We start from the raw sequence: 20703 nt of genomic DNA on the forward strand, positions 1-20703 counted from the left end.
TCTTGCTTGATATAGCATTGGTATTTAGAGTTCTAGAGAGGAAACTTCTGTCTTTTTAAAATAAAAAGAAAACTTTTTATGTAATTTAGAAATTATATATATTTAAGAAATTATATAATTATGTATTAAGAAATTATATAATTTAAGAAAAATATTTATTGAGTATCTCCCAGTGGTGCTGGGGATACAGTGGTGAAGGAGCAACCATCTGTTCTCGTGAGTTGACATTCTAGTGGTTTACATGTGTTGGTTACTATAATGTAATTTCATTTGCTTTTTAAAAAAATTTATGCATGCTTATTGATTTCTAGAACATTTAAAATGATCACTATTTTGTATATGTTTAAGCAGGATCCATTTCTGATTGCCACTCTGCTAAAGCATGAGAATGGCAGTAATTTTATAATTACTTGTTTTAAAATATGTTCATCTCTGAGTACCTTTTAAGCAGAAAATACTTCACAGAGAAAGTTAGTGATAATAGTAGAAGCATTGAGCTCTTTCTTCTCTCCTTAAACTAAGGTATGTAAAATAGCAGTTGAAAACCCGTAGACATCAGAGATGAGAGTAGTGACAGGTGAACCTCCCAGTCCTTCCTGACCAGTCTCGTTTGCAGTTTTAGAAATTTCCTATTTAAAAATTCTAGAGGAGCATTAGTATTAGGTTGAACCTGAGAATAGAATTGATACGATTATATTTTAATATATGCTTATGAAATATCCTGTTTTTTTGATAATGATAGTAGCAGAACCAAATGCTATGAAAATACAGTAACTTTTTATAAGACTTTCAACTCCTTAAGGGCATACATTTGAATTCACTGGAGCTGTCCGACTATTTACTCCTATGCTCAGTGCTTTCAGTGTAGAACTGGGTCACATGTGCCCTTGAAAAAGTGCCATAATTTTGGATACAAACAAAAGAATGTGTGATATGTAAGTTATATATAAGTTAGGATGCAAAGTAATTAAACACCTGTGTACTCACATGCAACCTAAGAACGAATTTACCTGTTTAGTGCCCTCTTGTTACTCTTTGTCTGCCTATTTTGAATTTTATTACATCCATGAATTTTAGAAAAGGATTTTAGCGCATGTATAGATATTCCTCAAGAAGATATTATTTTTTAAACTACTTTATTGATATATAATTGATGTGTTAAAGGCTTTACATATTTAATGTATGCAACTCGATGAGTCTGGGGATAGGTGTACACCCCTGAAACCATCACCACCATCAAGGCCATAGATGTATCCTGCACCTCCCAAAGTTTTCCTCCCGCTCCTATTATTATTACTATTTGTAATAAGAAGACTTAACCTAAGATCTGGCCTCTTATCAAGTATGAGTTAGAGATAGAAACTTGGGAGCCATTAACATACAGGTGGTATTTAAAGTCATGAGACTGGATGAGAGTGTTAGGGGAGCAAGCGTAGACAGAGAAGGGGTCCAAGTACCTTGGGGACATCAATGTCCAGAGGTTAGGGAGGTGAAGATGAACAGCAGAGGATACCTAAGGGAATTTACAGCCAGAGAAGAGGAAAACCAGGAAGCCAGCGAAGAACGTGTTTCCAGGAGGAGGGCAGGATCCCACACCAGAGGCTGCTGATGCCCTGACAGAAGGACTGGGAATTGACCATCCAATTTAGCAACATGGAAATCAGTGGCGACCTCGACAGAAGCAATTTGGGGCAGTGGTGGGGGCCACTCAGGGAGAAAAATGAAAATAGTGAGTAAAATAGCAAGTTTTTTATGTAGAGCAGCAGAGAAATGGGGCCGTTGGTGGTGAGGAACAAGAAGTTGTTTTTGTTTCCTTAAGAGGTGAATATAACCATGTTTATGTGCTGATGGAAATAATTTCATTGAGGGAAGGTTTGAAGACATAAAGGGGTGGTATTTGCTGACTGGCATCCAAGCATAGGTGAGAGTATATGGAATCCAGGGCACAAGTGGTTCTAGAAGGTTCTAGAAGGAGCACTGATAGAGGTAGGTGCAGGTAGTGGGTGGATATAGGAGGTCGTAGAAGTTCTTTTCTAATTTATTCTGTTTTTTTTAAGGAAAGAGGAGATAGAGTGAGGGTGGGGGTGGAAGTGTTGGCAGTGTGAAGACAGGGTATAAGCATCTGTCTGGGAAAGAGGCTCTGTGAGTGCTCTAAGGCAGTTCTCTAGGATTGCTGGGTTTGCTGAGCACGCCCTTGAGGTTGCGATCGTGAATTCACAGTGACGGTAGTCCAGACGGCTGTTTTCCTCCAGCCTGTGATGTGCAATACCACTTTACTGTGCCTAATCAGATGAGATTCAGGGATTGTCATTCTGCAGATAACAGTTTTTATAAAATGATGTTTCCATGATTATATGTTTAATCTGAAATAACTGTATAAGGTTTACTTTTAAATTTGAGGAAACATACTTTTAGTTACAATATAGCTTCCCTTTCATTACACTGGATTATATGAGCCTTCAATAATTATGACTGCTTCTGTCCTCACTACTGGCTGAATTTGTCACTTTGGTGGGTCTGGTCTTCTTTGCTGAGTCTCGCTTTTTTCGTGGGAGTAATCTCTTGTCTATTGAACTTTTCTTCCTGACATAGCTTTTTATACATAGTTAGTTTTATGCATAGATAGTTTTATACATAAAGTAAAATTTACATTTTCACTATATTTAAGTGTACAGTTCTGTGACATAGAGTGCGTTCACACTGTTGTGCAGCCTTCACCATCATCCATCTCCAATTTTCCTCTTCCTGAACTGGAACTCTGTACCTGTGAAACCCTAATTCCCCATTTTCCTCTTTCCCCAGGCCCTGGCAATCACCATTCTATTTTCTGTCTCTATGAGTTTGACTCCTCTGGGTACCTCCTAGAAGTGGAATCACACAGCATTTGTCCTTTTGTGTCTGACTTATTTTTATTTCACTGAACATTGTGTCTTCTGGGTCCATCCATGTTGTAGCATGTATCATGCTTTGATTCCTTCTAAAGGCCAAATAATATTCTGTTGTTTGGCTAGATTATAATTGGTTATCCATTCATCTGTTGATGAACAATTGGATTTTTTTCACCTTCTCTTTTGTGAATAATGCTACTGTGAACATGGGTGTACAAATGTCTGAGTCTCTGCTTTCAATTCTCTTGGAAGTGGAATTTCTGCATCATATGGTAATTCTGTTTAATTTTTTGAGGAACTGCCATACACTTTTCCACAGTGGCTGCACCATTTTACATTTTCACCAGTAGTGCACAAGGGTTCCAGTTTTTCCATATCCTCTCCAACACTCGTTAATGGGCTTTTAAAAATAATAGCCATCCTAATGGGTATAAAGTGCTACTTCATCATGATTTTGACTGTGATTGCTTTTTGACTAATTCTGGTACCACTTCTTTTGGGACTCAGTTTACTACTATAAATTATATGAGGCATAGACTAGGAAACCAAACCATAATTTTTTTTTTTTTGAGACGGAGTTTCGCTCTTGTTGCCCAGGCTGGAGTGCAATGGTGCGATCTCGGCTCACCGCAACCTTTGTCTCCCAGGTTCAAGTGATTGTCCTGCCTCAGCCTCCTGAGTAGCTGAGATTACAGGCATGCGCCACCATGCCTGGCTAATTTTGTATTTTTATTAGAGACAGGGTTTCTGCATGTTGGTCAGGCTGGTCTCGAACTCCCAACCTTAGGTAATCTGCCTGCCTCGGCCTCCCAAAGTGCTAGGATTACAGGCATGAGTCATTGTAACTGGCCCCAAACCATGATTTTTATTCTGGCTTGAACTTTTGCCCACAGTTTGTATATTGTGACAGGGTGTTAAATTCAGAGATGTGGTAGTGACCAGGGAATGTGCCTTGAGGGTGAGATACAGGCTCTTCTGTATTGCGGTGATTAAGAGGAGCCACTGGGGTTGGGATGATAATATTGGATGCCTTGAAGGCAGCTACTTTTCTTCAAGTCTTTTTGTTCTCTCTTCTCCAAGGCCTAAGCTTTCCCTTGAAATCTCAAATTTATTTTAATTGAATGGGTTTGATTATATATGAGGAAGGTAAATCTATTTTATGCTATTAATGTAAGTTTGATATTTAAGGAGTTGACTATATATATAGGAGAAAGAAAAGGCAGAAAGAGTAGTATGGAATATGGAAGACAAGAGTATTCTGTTTTTCCCATATTCATTGGTTATAGTTTTTAATTTTTTAATAAAGGCTTTTACTTTCCAATCATTTGCTGGTGGCTTCTTGACCTGGCAAGTGACTTATGAGATACTCCAGAGGCTATATAATATAGCCCCTGGGTAACATGAAAATTTAAAATTAATTTTTAATGTATGTAATCTCTTAATGAACACTTCTCAGAGTGATAGATACAGCATTTTATGAAGTGTCTATTAAATCTTCTGCCAAGTTAGTTCTTTGTCAGATATGTGGTTTGCACATATTTTCTTCTTGTCTGCAGCTTATCTTTTCATTTTCTCAACAGTGTCCTTTGCAGAGCCAAAGTTTTTATTCTGATGAAATCCAGTTTATTTTTGTTTTGTTTTATGGATAGTGCAGTAGGTATTACGACTGAGAACTCTGCCTTAGCCCCAGGTCATATAGGATTTTTCTCCTTCATTTATTATTTTACTTTTAGACTTACGATTTTTTCAGGGTTAATTTCTAAGGCGTAAGGTTTAGGTCAAGGTTAGTTTTTTTGCCTTTGCTGGTGTAGTTGTACCAGCACCATTTGTTGGAGAGACTGAGTATCCTTTTTCTGTTGAATTGTTTTGTACTTTTGTCAAAAATTAATTGGCCGTGATGGAAACAATCCAAAGTAGATGGGTAGATGAATGGATAATATGTGGTTTATGCATACTCAGCCATAAAAAGCAATGAAGTAGTAATACATGTTACAACATGGGTAAACCTTGAAAACATTATCTTAAGGGAAAGGTGATCACTAAAGACCACGTATTATATGATCTCATTTAAATGAAATGTCTGGAATAGGCAAATCTACAGAGACAGAAAGTAGATTGGGGTTGCTTAGGGCTGGGAGAAAATAGGGGTTAAGGGCCCAATGATTTAAAGGGTATGAGGTTTCTCTTTGAGGTGATGAAATGTTCTAATATTGACTGTGATGATGGTTGTCCATATCTGTGACTATACAAGAAACTATTGAATTAGATACCTTTAATGGGGGAATTGAATGCTCTGTGAATTCTATCTCAAAAAATTGTTTACAAATAATTAATTTGGCTGTATTTGTGTTGATGTAATTCTGGACTCTTCTGTTCTTTTGATCTAAGTGTTTATTCCTTTGCCAATACCACAAGGTTTTGGTTACTGTAGATTTATAATAAGTCTTAAAACAGGTAGTGTGGTTCTTTTGAATTCTTTTTTGTCCAAAAATATTTTTGGCTATTCTAGTTCCTTTACCTTTCCATATAAATTATATCATCAACTTATATGTACCTACAAAAAAAAAGTCCTGCTGGGATCTTGACTGGAATTGCATTAAATGCATAGATCAGTTTGTGGAGAATTGCTTTCTTGTGCTGAAACTTTTAATGCATGAATATGGTATTTCCGTACATTTATTTATTTATTTATTTATTTATTTATTTATTTATTTAGAGACAGGGTCTTACTTTGTCACCCAGGCTGGAGTACAGTGGTGCAATCTCAGCTCACTGCAGCCTCCACCTCCCATGTTCAAGCAATCCTGCTGCCTCAGCCCCCCAAGTAGGTGGGACTGCAGGCGCTCACCACCATGCCTGGTTAATTTTTGTATTTTTAGTAGAGATGGGGTTTCGCCGTGTTGTCCAGTCTGGTCTCAAACTCCTGACCTCAGGTATCTGCCCACCTCAGCCTCCCAGAGTGCTGGGATTACAGGTATGAGCCACCGCGCCTGGCCTGTCTCTGCATTTACTTAGGTTGTCTGTGATTTTTTTCATCAGTTTTATAGTTTTCAGCATATAGATCTTACACAGGTTTTGTAAGATTTATAACTATTTCTTTTGAGGGGAAGCTGTTGTAAATGATAGTTTTTAAAATTTCAATTTTTAACTGTATGTTACTAGTATATAGAAATATGATTGATTTTGGTATGTTGACCTTGTGTCCTGTGACCTTGCTGAAGGACGTAATTCTAGGAGTTTGTTTGTTTGAAGGTTCCTTGGGATTTTCTTTGTAGACAATCATGTCATCTGTGAATAGGGGCAGTAGAATTGTCTGTAGTATTCCCTTACCCTTTTAATGCCTGTCGGGTCTGTAGTGTTAGCTCTGTCTTTTTATTCCTAATAGTGATAATTTGTGTGTGTGTGTGTGTGTGTGTGTGTGTGTGTGCTTACTCATGTGCACTCTCTCTCTGCCCCTGTCTCTGGCTTGCTAGTGGTTTATCATTTTACTGACCTTTTCAAAGAACCAGCTTTTGGTTTCATTGATTTTTTTATAGATTTTTTTTGGTCAATTTCATTGATTTCTGTTGTTTGGTTCTTTCTGCTTGCGTTTGGTTTATTTTGCCTTTTTTTCCTTTTAGTGTTAAGGCAGAAGCATAGATTGTTGATTTTAGACCTTACTTGTTTTCTGAAATGACAGTGCTATTAATTTTCCTCCAAGTGTTGCTTTAACTATATCCCACAAATTTTGGCATGTTGCATTTTCAGCTCAAAATATTTTCTAACTTTCCTTGAAGCTTTCTCTTTGACCCATGAATTATTTAGAACATCTTTGGAGACTTTCCTATTATCTTTCTGTTACTGCTTTCTAATTTAATTACATTGTGGTCACAGAGCATATGTCATATTATTTCAGTTTTTAAAATTGTTTTAAGTTTATGTGGAATATGGCCTATCTTGGTGAATGTTTCATGTACTCTGGAAAAGAATATTATTTTACTAGTGGCTGACGTGTTCAATAAATGTCAGTTATATCCAAGAGTTTTCATGGTGTTTTTTAGTTCCATATCCTTGCTGATTTTCTGTTTATTCCTTGTATCTATTACTGAGAGAGGAACCTTGAAATCTCTGTTGCCCAGGCTGGAGTGCAATGGTGTGATCTTGGCTCACTGCAACCTTCGCCTCCTGGGTTCAAGTGATTCTCCTGCCTCAGTCTACCGAGTAGCTGGGATTACAGGTGCCTGCCATCATGCCTGGCTAATTTTTGTATTTTTAGTAGAAATGAGGTTTCACCATGTTGGCCAGGTTAGTCTCGAACTCTTGACCTCAGGTGATTCACCCACCTTGGCCTCCCAAAGTCCTAAGATTACAGGCGTGAGCCACCACACTGGGCCTTTGTTTTTCATTTCTCTCTTTCCTCTTTTGGGCAGTTTGAACATTATTTAGTATTCCATTTAAATTCAGCCTTTTTTTTTTTTTGTGGTTGCCTTAGGATTGCAGTACATATACTTTGTACAGTCTGTTTGAAATTAATATTTACCACTTGAAGTGAATATGGAAACCTCCCTTCTGATAGGGCCCTTCCCCATCTCCCCTATCTATGGTAGTTGTCTTATGTTTACATTTGTTGAAAACCCTACAAGACAACGTTATAATTTTTGCTTTTAACCAACAAATAAATTTTAAAGAACTCAAGAGAAAAGGGCCTGTTATATTTACTTAGATGTTTACAGGTCTCTTTTGCTCTTCCTTTGTTCCTGATATTCCAAATTTCCCTATGGCATCATGTCCTTTTTGTTCAAAAAAACTTCTTTTAGCATTTCTTTTGGAACACATTTGTTGCAATGAATTCTCTTAGTTTCCCTCATCTGAGAATATCTTTATTTCCCCTTCATTTCTGAAGGATATTTTTTCTGGATATAAAATCCTGGTTTGATAGATCTTATCTTTCATCAGTTTAAAAGTGCTGTTCCATTTGCCTCTGGTTTCTCGTGAGAACTCCATAGTAGTCAGGTTGTTCTTTGGCAATGTCATTTGTCTCTGTTTTCAAGATTGTTTTTTCATCAAGCTTGTTTTTAGCAGTTTGGTTGCCCTTTGTCTGGGCATGAATTTCTTTGGATGTATCCTTTTAGATTTCCCTGAAACTTCTTGAATCTGTAGGTTTATACCCTTTATCAGATTTGGAAGGTTTTCAGCCGTGTCTTTATTCAGATACTTCTTCAGCCCCACTGTCTTTCTCTTTTCCTTCTGGGGCTGTGATGGCATGAAAAAATAAGATCGTTGTTATTATCCCACAGATCTCTAGTTCTGCTTCTTTTTTCAACCAGTTTTCTCTCTGTTGTTCAGACGTCATATTTTTGTTGATCTGTTTTCAAGTTCACTGACTCCTCTCGCATCTCCTTTGTTATTCATCCCATTCAGTGAATTTATTTCAGTTATTGTACTTTGCAATTTTAAAGTTTCTATTTGGTTTTTCTATATATCTTCTGTTTCTTTGCTGAGGATTTCTAGTTTCCATTTCCTTCAAGATTGTCATTGATTGCTTGCTAAAGCATTTTTATTAGAGCTGCTTTAATGATTTTTGTCAAACGATTCTAACACCCAAGTCATCTTGTTGGTGTTATCTCTAGATTTTTTTTTTCCATATCAGCTGGGGTTTTCCTGGTTCTTCATATGTTTAGTAATTTTGGATTATATCCTAGCTGTTTTGAATATTGTAATATGAAACTCTGAATCTTGTTTAAATCCTGTGGAGAATGTTGATACTGTTGTCCAGTACACAGTCAACCTGGTTAGGTTGAGGCCTCGCATTCTGACTTAGCTTCTGTGGGTGCTGCTTCTGCTGTCAGTTTTGTCTTCACCTCCTTTGCCATGCTCTTTGGACCCATGCCACATGCATTCCATCTGTTGGCCGCTCTGGGAACTGGCCAGTGGGCAACTCTGTTCATTCAGTCCTGAAAGTCTGTGCTGTGCTGATTAGCATCAGATCCGTGCATGTGCAGCTTGGAGGTGAGCCCAGGAGTTCATAAACAGCTTTCCGACGCCGCTTTCCTGCATCCCTCCTTCTCTGGAATCCAGTACTCACTGTCTGCTCTCCTGGAGTTCTCTTGTTTCATTCCCTGACCAGAAAGCTGGCCCCCATTCTGCTGCCCACCTTGTTGACTGCTTCTGCATCTGGTTATAATTGGGAGGAGGACCAGAGGGAGAAACATTAGTAAACTCACCACTGTTCAGTATTACTTCTCTCTGAATCCACCTGCTATTTTTTCCTTGTAGAGTTTTCAAATAGCTCCTTCATGCATTCTGTCTAGGTTTTCTAGCTGTGTTCAGTGGTGGAGGGAAGAGTGTCCCTGATCCAGCCTACCCACAACTGGAACTCCTAAGTGACTTAAGATTAAGCATAGCTTTCCCCATGGGGTGAATGATTATTATATTATTGCAATTTATTTTTGGCAAATGATTCACGTGCTTAGCCCAGTTGTACATTTACTGGAATATCTGGTGTGTTTTGTACCAAAGAACTGCTATCATTTTAGTTGCATGCTTCTTTCCCCCATACAGATGAGGTGTCTACTGTTCTTCAGAACTTTGTCATGTCTACTACAGAGAGCATTTCTGAATTTATTCTCAGAAGACTTACTATGAATGAGCTAAATAGTGTAAGTATTCATTGGAATAACTTTGTTTTTCATTTCTTTCATTCTTTTCACCAATATTTGAGTGATCACTGACACTGTATTAAATTGAAAAGAAAAATTAATTTTCTCAAGAAGCAGTCTTAGGAAGCAGCAAAAAAAACCTTAGACTTTGGAGTCTCCTAGTTCCAATTCCGTCTGTATTGTTAGCTATGACCTTGGGCAAGTTACATAGGTCTTCTGAGCCTCACTCCATTTACATCCAAGGGTTCAAATGATGTAACATATTTGAAGTACTCACACATTCAATGCATTTTGGGGCCCATATCCCGAGATTCTGATGTGGCAGCTTTGAGACCAGACCCTGAGTGGGGTTGCGTGTGTGTTAAAGCTCCATCAGTGATTCTTAAATACAATTAGGTTTTAGGTATAGAGGATGCTCTGTGACTGTAGCTGTCTTCTCCATCTCTAGACTGTACATAATTTGTTCTTTGGGACATCTAAACAAGCTTTTCCCCTGAAAGAATACCTTGAAAATACCAGTTCTTATATGAATGTCTGTTAATTTTTTGTTTGTTTGTTTAAAATCTCTAGGGACAAATGTTGAAATGATTTGAATGCTTACATTGCCAATAAAATGAGAAAACATTCTTACTTTAAAAACTTTTATTTAAATACCCATTAAATATTAATACATTTGTTTGATAGCTTACGCAGGTATGAAAATATAAAAATACAAGTATTCAACTGAAAGACTTGAGATTTTATTATAGAAAGGCAAGGAAACTATTATGAAAATCTCTTTGGAGTGGGGAATATTTATCTGTATCTTCCTTAATTTTTATCAAGCAGTCATTAATATGAATTCTAGTACACCTAAATTTTTAGGAAGGCATTTATTTATTTTTAATTTCTGTGGGTACAGAGTCAGTGTATGTATTTAACCAAGAAGTCATTTAAATATCTAAGTAACTTTAAAATTTAAGTTTTGCTCCAATACCACTTTTTATCCTCAGTATTATTTTTACCTTTTTGTATGAGAAATTTCCAAACATATATAAAAGAAGTTTAATGACCCTCCCTTGTGCTTATATGATGACCCATTATATAACATGTTTTTGTTTGTTTGGATTTTGAAGCTAAAAATAACTTAAAGGGAGAGCTTGATGTTATTTTATCTTTTAGATGCAAAGATTTTAAAAAATAATTCCATATATGATAGTTTTAAGTTGTTTTGAAAGAGCCATTCTTTAATAAATTAATTAGAATTCCCACTTAAGTACGTTTGTTTAGTAGCTTAGAGTTTAATAAAATTCTTTTCCCACACTTTCCCCTGTCAGCAGTGTGCTGGTCAGTGTTTAATGACTGACTCTCCAGGGGAAAAAAGAGCCTGCCTCTGTAGTATTTACTAATTTCCACAGCCGATTTCAACCTGCCAATGTGAGGCCACTGAATTGGAAAAAGAGGTGATCTTTGGTCTTTGCGATGCTGGTTGGGTCTGCTGCTACGCCACTGCCTCTCTTATTTCACAGAGGAAATAATGGCTGTCAGGCAGGAATGCTCTCAATTTCCAGTTGCCAGATGTATTTACGCTATACGCTTACCCACACGTGAATTCATCCTCCCTGTCTTCCCTTTGTTACAAGAGAGTAAGGAAATTGGGATTTCATCCGTCTCCATTTTCTTAAGCACTTTACACTATTGATTGTCTTCTTTCTTTCTTGTGTTTTCAACTACTACTTTTCTCCTGAATTCTTTTCATGAGCATTTTAACAGGTTTAAGCGTCCCTCATTTTATTTATTTATTTATTTTTTATTTTTCTGAGACGGAGTCTCGCTTTGTCACCCAGGCTGTGGTACAGTGGCACGATCTCGGCCCACTGCAACCTCCACCTCCCGGGTTCAAGCAGTCTCCTGCCTCAGCCTCCCGAGTAGCTGGTATTACAGGCAAGCACCACCGTGCCCGGCTGATTTTTGTATTTTTAGTAGAGACGGAGTTTCACTATGTTGGTCAGGCTGGTTTTGAACCCCTGACCTCAGGTGATCTGCCTGCCTTGACCTCCCAAAGTGCTGGGTTTACAGGCGTGAGCCACTGCACCCAGCCAGGGATCCCTCATTTTTTAAAAAATTTTATTATTATTATACATTAAGTTTTAGGGTACATGTGCACAACGTGCAGGTTTATTACATATGTATACATGTGCCATGTTGGTGTGCTGCACCCATTAACTCATCATTTAGCATTAGGTATATCTCCTAATGCTATCCCTCCCCGCCCCCACCCCACAACAGTCCCTAGTGTGTGATGTTCCCCTTCCTGTGTCCATGTGTTCTCATTGTTCAGTTCCCACCTATGAGTGTGAACATGCGGTGTTTGGTTTTTTGTCCTTGCGATAGTTTGCTGAGAATGATGGTTTCCAGTTTCATCCATGTCCCTACAAAGGACATGAACTCATCATTTTTTATGGCTGCATAGTATTCCATTATGTATATGTGCCACATTTTCTTAATCCAGTCTATCATTGTTGGACATTTGGGTTGGTTCCAAGTCTTTGCTATTGTGAATAGTGCCACTATAAACATACGTGTGCAAAACTAGAAAATCTAGAAGAAATGGATAAATTCCTCGACACATACATCCTCCCAAGACTAAACCAGGAAGAAGTTGAATCTCAGAATAGACCAATAACAGGCTCTGAAATTGAGGCAATAATCAATAGCTTACCAACCAAAAAAAGTCCAGGACCAGATGGATTCACAGCCAAATTCTACCAGAGGTACAAAGAGGAGCTGGTACCATTCCTTCTGAAACCATTCCAGTCAATAGAAAAAGAGGGAATCCTCCCTAACTCATTTTATGAGGCCAGCATCATCCTGATACCAAAGCCTGGCAGAGACACAATCAAAAAAGAGAATTTTAGACCAATATCCTTGATGAACATCGATGCAAAAATCCTCAATAAAATACTGGCAAACCGAATCCAGCAGCACATCAAAAAGCTTATCCACCATGATCAAGTGGGCTTCATCCCTGGGATGCAAGGCTGGTTCAACATACGCAAATCAATAAATGCAATCCAGCATATAAACAGAACCAAAGACAAAAACCACATGATTATCTCAATAGATGCAGAAAAGGCCTTTGACAAAATTCAGCAACCCTTCATGCTAAAAACTCTCAGTAAATTAGGTATTGATGGGACGTATCTCAAAATAATAAGAGCTATCTATGACAAACCCACAGCCAATATCATACTGAATGGGCAAAAACTGGAAGCATTCCCTTTGAAAACGGGCACAAGATAGGAATGCCCTCTCTCACCAACATAGTGTTGGAAGTTCTGGCCAGGGCAATCAGGCAGGAGAAGGAAATAAAGGATATTCAATTAGGAAAAGAGGAAGTCAAATTGTCCCTGTTTGCAGATGACATGGTTGTATATCTAGAAAACCCAATCATCTCAGCCCAAAATCTCCTCAAGCTGGTAAGCAACTTCAGCAAAGTCTCAGGATACAAAATCAATGTACGAAAATCGCAAGCATTCTTATACACCAATAACAGACAAACAGAGCCAAATCATGAGTGAACTCCCATTCACAATTGCTTCAAAGAGAATAAAATACCTAGGAATCCAACTTACAAGGGATGTGAAGGACCTCTTCAAGGAGAACTACAAACCACTGCTCAATTAAATAGGATACAAACAAATGGAAGAACATTCCATGCTCATGGGTAGGAAGAATCCATATCGTAAAAATGGCCATACTGCCCGAGGTAATTTCTAGATTCAGTGCCATCACCATCAAGCTACCAATGACTTTCTTCACAGAACTGGAAAAAACTACTTTAAAGTTCATATGGAACCAAAAAGCCCTCATCGCCAAGTCAATCCTAAGCCAAAAGAACAAAGCTGGAGGCATCATGCTACCTGACTTCAAACTATACTACAAGGCTACAGTAACCAAAACAGCATGGTACTAGTACCAAAACAGAGATATAGACCAATGGAACAGAACAGAACCCTCAGAAATAATGCCGCATATCTACAACTATCTGATCTTTGACAAACCTGAGAAAAATAAGCAATGGGGAAAGGATTCCCTATTTAATAAATGGTGCTGGGAAAACTGGCTAGCCATATGTAGAAAGCTGAAACTGGATCCCTTCCTTATACCTTATACAAAAATTAATTCAAGATGGATTAAAGACTTACATGTTAGACCTAAAACCATAAAAACCCTAGAAGGAAACCTAGGCATTACCATTCAGGAGATAGGCATGGGCAAGGTCTTCATGTCTAAAACACCAAAAGCAATGGCAACAAAAGCCAAAATTGATAAATGGGATCTAATTAAACTAAAGAGCTTCTGCACAGCAAAAGAAACTACCATCAGAGTGAACAGGCAACCTACAGAATGGGAGAAAATTTTTGCAACCTACTCATCTGACAAAGAGCTAATATCCAGAATCTACAATGAACTCAAATTTACAAGAAAAAAACAAACAACCCCATCAAAAAGTGGGCGAAGAATATGAACAGACACTTCTCAAAAGAAGACATTTATGCAGCCAAAAAACACATGAAAAAATGCTCATCATCACTGGCCATCAGAGAAATGCAAATCAAAACCACAATGAGATACCATCTCACACCAGTTAGAGTGGCGATCATTAAAAAGTCAGCAAACAACAGGTGCTGGAGAGGATGTGGAGAAATAGGAACACTTTTACACTGTTGGTGGGACTGTAAACTAGTTCAACCATTGTGGAAGTCAGTGTGGCGATTCCTCAGGGATCTAGAACTAGAAATACCATTTGATCCAGCCATCCCATTACTGGGTATATACCCAAAGGGTCCATCATTTTAAAAGAACCCTCTCTCAATTTCATGTTCCCTTCTAGCACCCTATGTCCTTCTGTTTAAGCAGACTCAATTTAATTCTAATTTGACTTTTATCTTTGTTACAACACAGAAATGACTCTCACTAAAGTTGTCAGCGACTCTTCTCCATAAACTTAATGGATACTTTCTAAACTGTATTTTTCTTTATTCTTTAGTTCCAGTGAACACTGGTGACCACCTCCCCCTTGAAACACTGCTTAACTTCTATGATGTCATTCTCTCATGCTTCTCCTGCCCCAGCGCCTGCATCTTTCTGGCCATTATTTCCATTTCTTCTTTGAATGTCCATTCTCTGCTCCCTAACCTTTGAAGCCAGAGCTCTTTAAAGCTTGTCCCTGACCCCTTCTTTTCTCATTCTCTCCCCTGTCAGTTGATGATCTCATCTACATCCCCAGCTTCAGTTCTGCCAGGGACCCTCAAATCTCTGTCTCCACCTCAGACCACCCTTCTGAGCTTAACGCCCATAGTCGCTTGCTCTATGATGGTGTCAGTCGAATTTCTCACACTGTTCAAAACTGACTCCCTCATCATAAGTCCTAAAGGAGGTTCTCCAGGTTACAGTCTCAGTGAATATCCCACCATCCTGCCAGTTTCTTAAGCCAAAAACTTAGGAATCCTCCCTGGCACCTTCATCCCTCACTCTTGCCCTTTTGTTCAGTCTTGTAATCGTTACCTTCTATCTGCACTGTATCCCAGCACCGGCAAAGTGCTTGGCGTCCAGTGGTTGCTCAGTAAAAACTGATTAAATTACTTCCTGTGTGCTTTCTACGTGCCATAGGAGGCCTCTTCTGGTATAGTAATAATATATTAATATAGTAATAATTTCTCCCATTGATTCCTTCAGAAACCCTGTGATGGATAAATATTACTATCTATATTATGGACGAGGACAAGGTTAGGCAGTGACTGTGCGTTCAGCACAATTATGGCACATTTCACAATTAAGTCATCCATCTCCCCACCTGGATTATGAGATCTTAACATAATAAGGCTTAGTAATGAAGAGTTAAATAACTTGTCCTATGTCACAGGGCTAGCGCATAGTAGAGCTGAACCCATTTTTTTCTGGGTTTGTGAGTCAAAAAGTTTGCATTTAATGCTGTCCCTCTTACTGGCTCTGAGCTATTGGGCAAGTTGTTTAACCTCTCTGAAACTTAGTCGTCTTATGAAAGTGGGGCAGTGATCTTTTTTGTGAGAAGTGATTTTTGTAAACAGTGGCAGTAGTCATTGCAATAACCGTTACCAGTATTATTTATGATGTACTAGCCCTGGGACGTAAGAATTGGTAGATGGTAATTTCTGCCATCTAAGGTCTCCCTCATAGGTGGGGAGACAGATGACTCAATTGTGAAATGCACCATAATTGTGCTAAATGCACAGTCACTGTGCAAGCACAGAGAAGGAAGTCCTTAGCTCTGCGTGGGAGGTTATGGAAGGCTGCTTGGAGAAAAGAACTTATTTTCTCATCAGTGTCTTGTTGTGGTCCTTTAAGTAAACTTTTCCTGCCTGAAGGCTTGTAGTTTTGTGAAAATCATGGACCTTGCTTGTACCCTTAAGTGTTTTAATCCTTGTCTTAGGTTTCAGATCTGGACCGTTGCCATTTATACCTGATGGTGTTAACTGAGCTTATAAATCTGCATTTGAAGGTTGGGTGGAAAAGGGGTAACCCTATTTGGAGAGTTATTTCTCTTTTGAAAAATGCGTCCATTCAGCATCTTCAAGAGATGGACAGTGGACAGGTAAGCCTCTTTGATTCAAGGTTTGTAGTTATCTTGAATAAGGCATCCAGGGAATACATACTCAGTTCTTATACACTATTTTGATACCATACAAAGCGTTAACTAAAATTCAGTTTTAAAATAGTACCCTCTGGTGATAAGATGTGGTTAAGATTGATACTCTTTTTTTTTTTTGGAGATGGAGTCTCGCTGTGTCACCCAGGCTGGGGTGCAGTGGCACCATCTTGGCTCACTGCAACCTCCACCTCCTGGGTTCAAGTGATTCTCCTGCCTCAGCCTCCTGAGTAGCTGGGATTACAGGTGTGTGCCACCATTGCTGGCTAATTTTTCTATTTTTTAGTGGAGACGGGTTTTACCATGTTAACCAGGCTAGTCTCGAACTCCTGACCTCGTGATCCGCCTGCCTCGGCCTCCCAAAGTGCTGGGATTACAGGTGGTACTCTTAATATAATATTAAACATGTAAGAGGCATAGATCTTAAAATCATTTAGATACAGACATTTCATCTGTACTAGGTCTTTTGTCCAAACGTGTCCAGTAAAGGACATTTTATAGTCTGACATCATTGCCCTCCATGCTTGGCTTCCTACCTCATTTTTCAGCCTAGCTGTCCACTGTCCACTGCCTTTCCCCCTCCTTCCCACAGTGCCGTGACGTTGCAGCCACTCTAGGCTACTTAGAGTTTTACAAATCACAAGCGTGTGTCCTATCTTCCTCATGGAGGCTGTCATTCAGTCTGGTCCCTCCATGGAGAATGAGTGCCCTCTCCTCCAGCATACACTTGGCAGCATCTGGTCTCCCCTTTTATGGACCAACTGGAATCTCTTTTCTCTTAGAGGTCTTCTTCGATTAGTATCTCACTCTCTTTCATCTTCCTGTCGCTCTTTATGCCTCATTTATAGTGTGTATTTCCATCTTTCTTGTTTTTGGAGTAATGTATGCATATATATCTTTTCTATATATATATATTTTTTTTTGAAACAGAGTCTCGCTCTGTCACTCAGACCGAGTGCAGTGGTGTGATCTTGGCTCACTGCAGTCTCAGCCTCCTGGGTTCAAGCAATTCTCCTATCTCAACCTCCCGAGTAGCTGGGACTGCCACCATGCCCGGCTAATTTTTGTATTTTTAGTAAAGATGGGGTTTTGCCATGTTGGCCAGGGTGGTCTCGAACTCTTGACTTCAAGCAATTTGCCTGTCTCAGCCTCCTGAAGTTCTGGGATTGTAGGTGTGAGCCGTGAGCCACCACGCCTGGCCTCAAGGCATAGCTTTTTTTTTTTTTTTTTGGAGATGGAGTTTCGCTCTTTTGCCAAGGCTGGAGTGCAGTGGTGCAATTGGTTCAGTGCAACCTCAGCCCCCCAGGTTCAAGCGATTCTCCTGCCTCAGCCTCCCGAGTAGCTGGGATTGTAGGTGCCCGCCACCATGCCTGGCTAATTTTTGTATTTTTAGTAGAGATGGAGTTTCACCATGTTGGCCAGGCTGGTTTCAAACTCCTGACCTAGGTGATCCACCCTCCTTGGCCTCCCAAAATGCTGGGATTACAGGCGTGAGCCACCACGCCTGGCCAAGGCATATCTTAAACATGGCACAATAAGGCTTAGTAATGAAGAGCACAGGCTTTGGAGTTAGGGTTGCTGGGTTTGAATTCTGGCTTTATTTTTGCTAACTGTGTGACCTACATTATTTAACCCCTCTGTGCCTCATTTACTGCACCTGCAAAATGGGGATTATAGAGCTGATGTGGGAATTAAAGAAAGCTCATACATGTTAAGTCTTTAGAACTGTACCTGGCAGATAGAAAGTCCTCAATAAAAGTTAGCCATTTTCACTTAACATGTGGTAAGAGTTTAATTAGTTGAACTCAATCAGTCTAACTAGTCTGGGCTACTAAGAAAAACAAGAAGGTACTCGATTGCTTTAATAATTTAATTTAATTCTAGGAGGAAATGATAAAGATGATGATTAATATTTCAGCATCCTGTCTAGTACCTATTAGTTTGTTAGTGTTATGGAAGAACATTGGGAGTTCTAAATATACAACCAAACCATGAACCATGCCACAGTAACTCTTATTCTTAAAAATCGGCTTCCTTTAGTAATTCACCGAATTACATTAAGGTTAGCAGGGACCATAGTTGGCTCAAAGGTAACACTAAATTCTATTTCATATGTTGGCAGTGTCGATACTTAAAATTTTTCTGTAGAGATGGTTGATTTATTTTTGGAGAGTGAGAGAGGGGTATGGAATAAGTAGAAATTTCCTTTCTGATACAGATATTACTGGTTAGCAGTATTTGAGGGAACTGCTGTAATCTCTCAGTGCTGTTGTTTTCTGTGTCTGACTTCTTGCCTGCACTCCTAGCTTGGTGAGAGATTGTTGATTTTCTCTTTAAGTATAGACCAGGTTGTCTTGGCTACCCTCCTTTCCTCCATGTAGAGTTCCAAGTGTTTTACATGCAGTAACCCATTTGCTTAATCTTCACAATAACCCCGTGAAGTAGATTCTGTTACTGTCCCCATTTTACAGATGAGAAAACTAAGGTGTAGTATGTCTATTCATACTGGTAGTAGCACAGAGCTAGGATTCAGACCTGGGCTTTGTGGTTCCTGAGTCCAGCTCTTAACTGCTGGGCTATGTGACTTCTCCAAAAGTAGCGTGCAGCTGATTGAAGGAATTATTTGTAACCTGGAGCCTTTTATTTATTTATTTTTTTTACCATGTTTCAGCAGACAGTTAAAATAAGGCTCACCCATAGGAACGCTGCATGCAAATGTGTATGCGAGTAGGAGAAAGGTCGAGAAGGACTTACTCACACACAGCTTTGGGTTCTGTACGTAGTGAATCTGTCATGTACTAGTTCCAGGTACCTGTTTACCAAATGAAAAGATCCCATTGTTGTCTTAATCTAAATTGCTGAGTTCTTATTGCTACTTTAAAACTGTTCACTGCCAATCTATAGAGAAGCAGTGGAAGTGAATGTTGTGTGTTGGATTTCCTTTTATTTCTCCTGATATTCAGGAGGAGGCAGGAAGAGGGAAAAGGAGAGCTTGAGCTATCCATAAACTGGCAACTGAGGTCCTTACTGATTAAGACTTGCGCCTATTAAATAAAACATTGTCACATTTCCTTTTCAGGAGCCAACACTTGGAAGTCAGATTCAGAGAGTGGTGAGCATGGCTGCCTTGGCCATGGTGTGTGAAGCCATAGACCAGAAGCCTGAGCTGCAGCTGGACTCTCTCCATGCTGGGCCCCTGGAAAGCTTCCTTTCCTCTCTTCAGCTCAATCAGACGCTGCAGAAGCCCCACGCAGAGGAGCAGAGCAGTTATGCTCACCCCTCGGAGTGCAGCAGGTACAGGGAAGGTTAAGGCTTAAAAATCCGTTTATGTTGTTGTCATCGTGGGTTCATGATTGCGCAACGTTGCTTATAAAGTTATAGAATTTTGGAGCTGAAGCTCCATTCAGGATGAAAGTGTGGTATAACATTATTCATCTCTGTTACTGGAGACTTGCTGACTTTTCTGCATCTAGTTTTCACTGAATCATTTAAGATGAGCAAAAGTACCTACTTTCAGAGAAGTTAGAAAATTAAGGTTTATGTGGTTTCCCTAGTTTTTGGTAGATAGGCTGTTTGATAATGACCATTTATATCTGTAAACCACCCCCCCCCCCCCCACCTTTAGAAAGGATAGTGTGCTACGTGCAAAAGACGTGAAGGCAAATTGGGGAAGTATGGCCTAGTAACTTTATTTTTTATTTCAGTGTTTTGGAAGAATCGTCATCTTCCCAAGGATGGGGAAAAATAGTTGCACAATATATTCATGATCAATGGGTGTGCCTCTCTTTCCTGTTGAAAAAATATCACACCCTTATACCAACCACCGGGAGTGAAATTCTGGAACCGTTTCTACCTTCCGTTCAAATGCCAATAAGGACTTTGCAGTCTGCACTAGAAGCCCTCACAGTTCTTTCTTCTGATCAAGTTTTACCAGTGTTCCATTGCTTGAAAGTGTTGGTTCCCAAGGTAAGATAGAGTGAAACATGAATTGAACAGTAACTATAGGAGTGGCGATCAAGTTTCTGAAATAAGTATGTATTTTTTTTTTCCTACCAGCTTCTGACTTCCTCTGAATCACTCTGCATAGAGTCTTTTGACATGGCTTGGAAAATTATATCTTCTTTAAGCAACACTCAGCTGATATTCTGGCCTAATTTAAAAGCTTTTGTTCAGTTTGTTTTTGATAACAAAGTTCTTACCATTGCTGCCAAAATCAAGGGCCAGGCATATTTCAAAATAAAAGAGGTAACTAACTTTCTTTTCTTTTTGCTTTTCTTTTCATGTGTGTGAGCTTCAGCACATGAGGAACATGAGAGTTATATTCGTAGTTAGATTTCTGGTTCTTTATTCCTTCAGTCAAAAATATTTTTGAACCTTCTTAAATATCAAGAGTAAGAATGAGAAAATCTGACAGATGTAGAAGAGAAGGTACAAAACGGTAGCCTGGAGCCACATCTGCCTCAGAAATGGTTTGTTTGGTTCATACAGTGTTTAAAATTTTGATTAC

General features: G+C 39.1%; 1 protein-coding gene across 6 annotated transcripts in view; it reads left to right on the forward strand.

The window, feature by feature from the left end:
* The window catches only part of TARBP1 (TAR (HIV-1) RNA binding protein 1), a 90686-nt gene that overhangs the window by 32204 nt on the left and 37779 nt on the right, over positions 1–20703 (forward strand). For all 6 annotated transcript variants that reach the window (XR_010127563.1, XR_010127564.1, XM_054482589.2 and 3 more), the window contains 5 exons: positions 9429–9526; positions 15981–16142; positions 19276–19490; positions 19901–20162; positions 20253–20441. Coding sequence is in view for 4 of the 6 variants with exons in the window: in XM_054482589.2 (XP_054338564.1) it covers positions 9429–9526; positions 15981–16142; positions 19276–19490; positions 19901–20162; positions 20253–20441 (926 nt within the window). In the remaining 2 variants the exon portion in view is untranslated. The remainder of the gene's footprint in view (positions 1–9428; positions 9527–15980; positions 16143–19275; positions 19491–19900; positions 20163–20252; positions 20442–20703) is intronic.

Source organism: Pongo pygmaeus, chromosome 1 (genome assembly GCF_028885625.2).
Source record: "Pongo pygmaeus isolate AG05252 chromosome 1, NHGRI_mPonPyg2-v2.0_pri, whole genome shotgun sequence".
In the NCBI taxonomy this organism is placed as follows: Eukaryota; Metazoa; Chordata; class Mammalia; order Primates; family Hominidae; genus Pongo; species Pongo pygmaeus.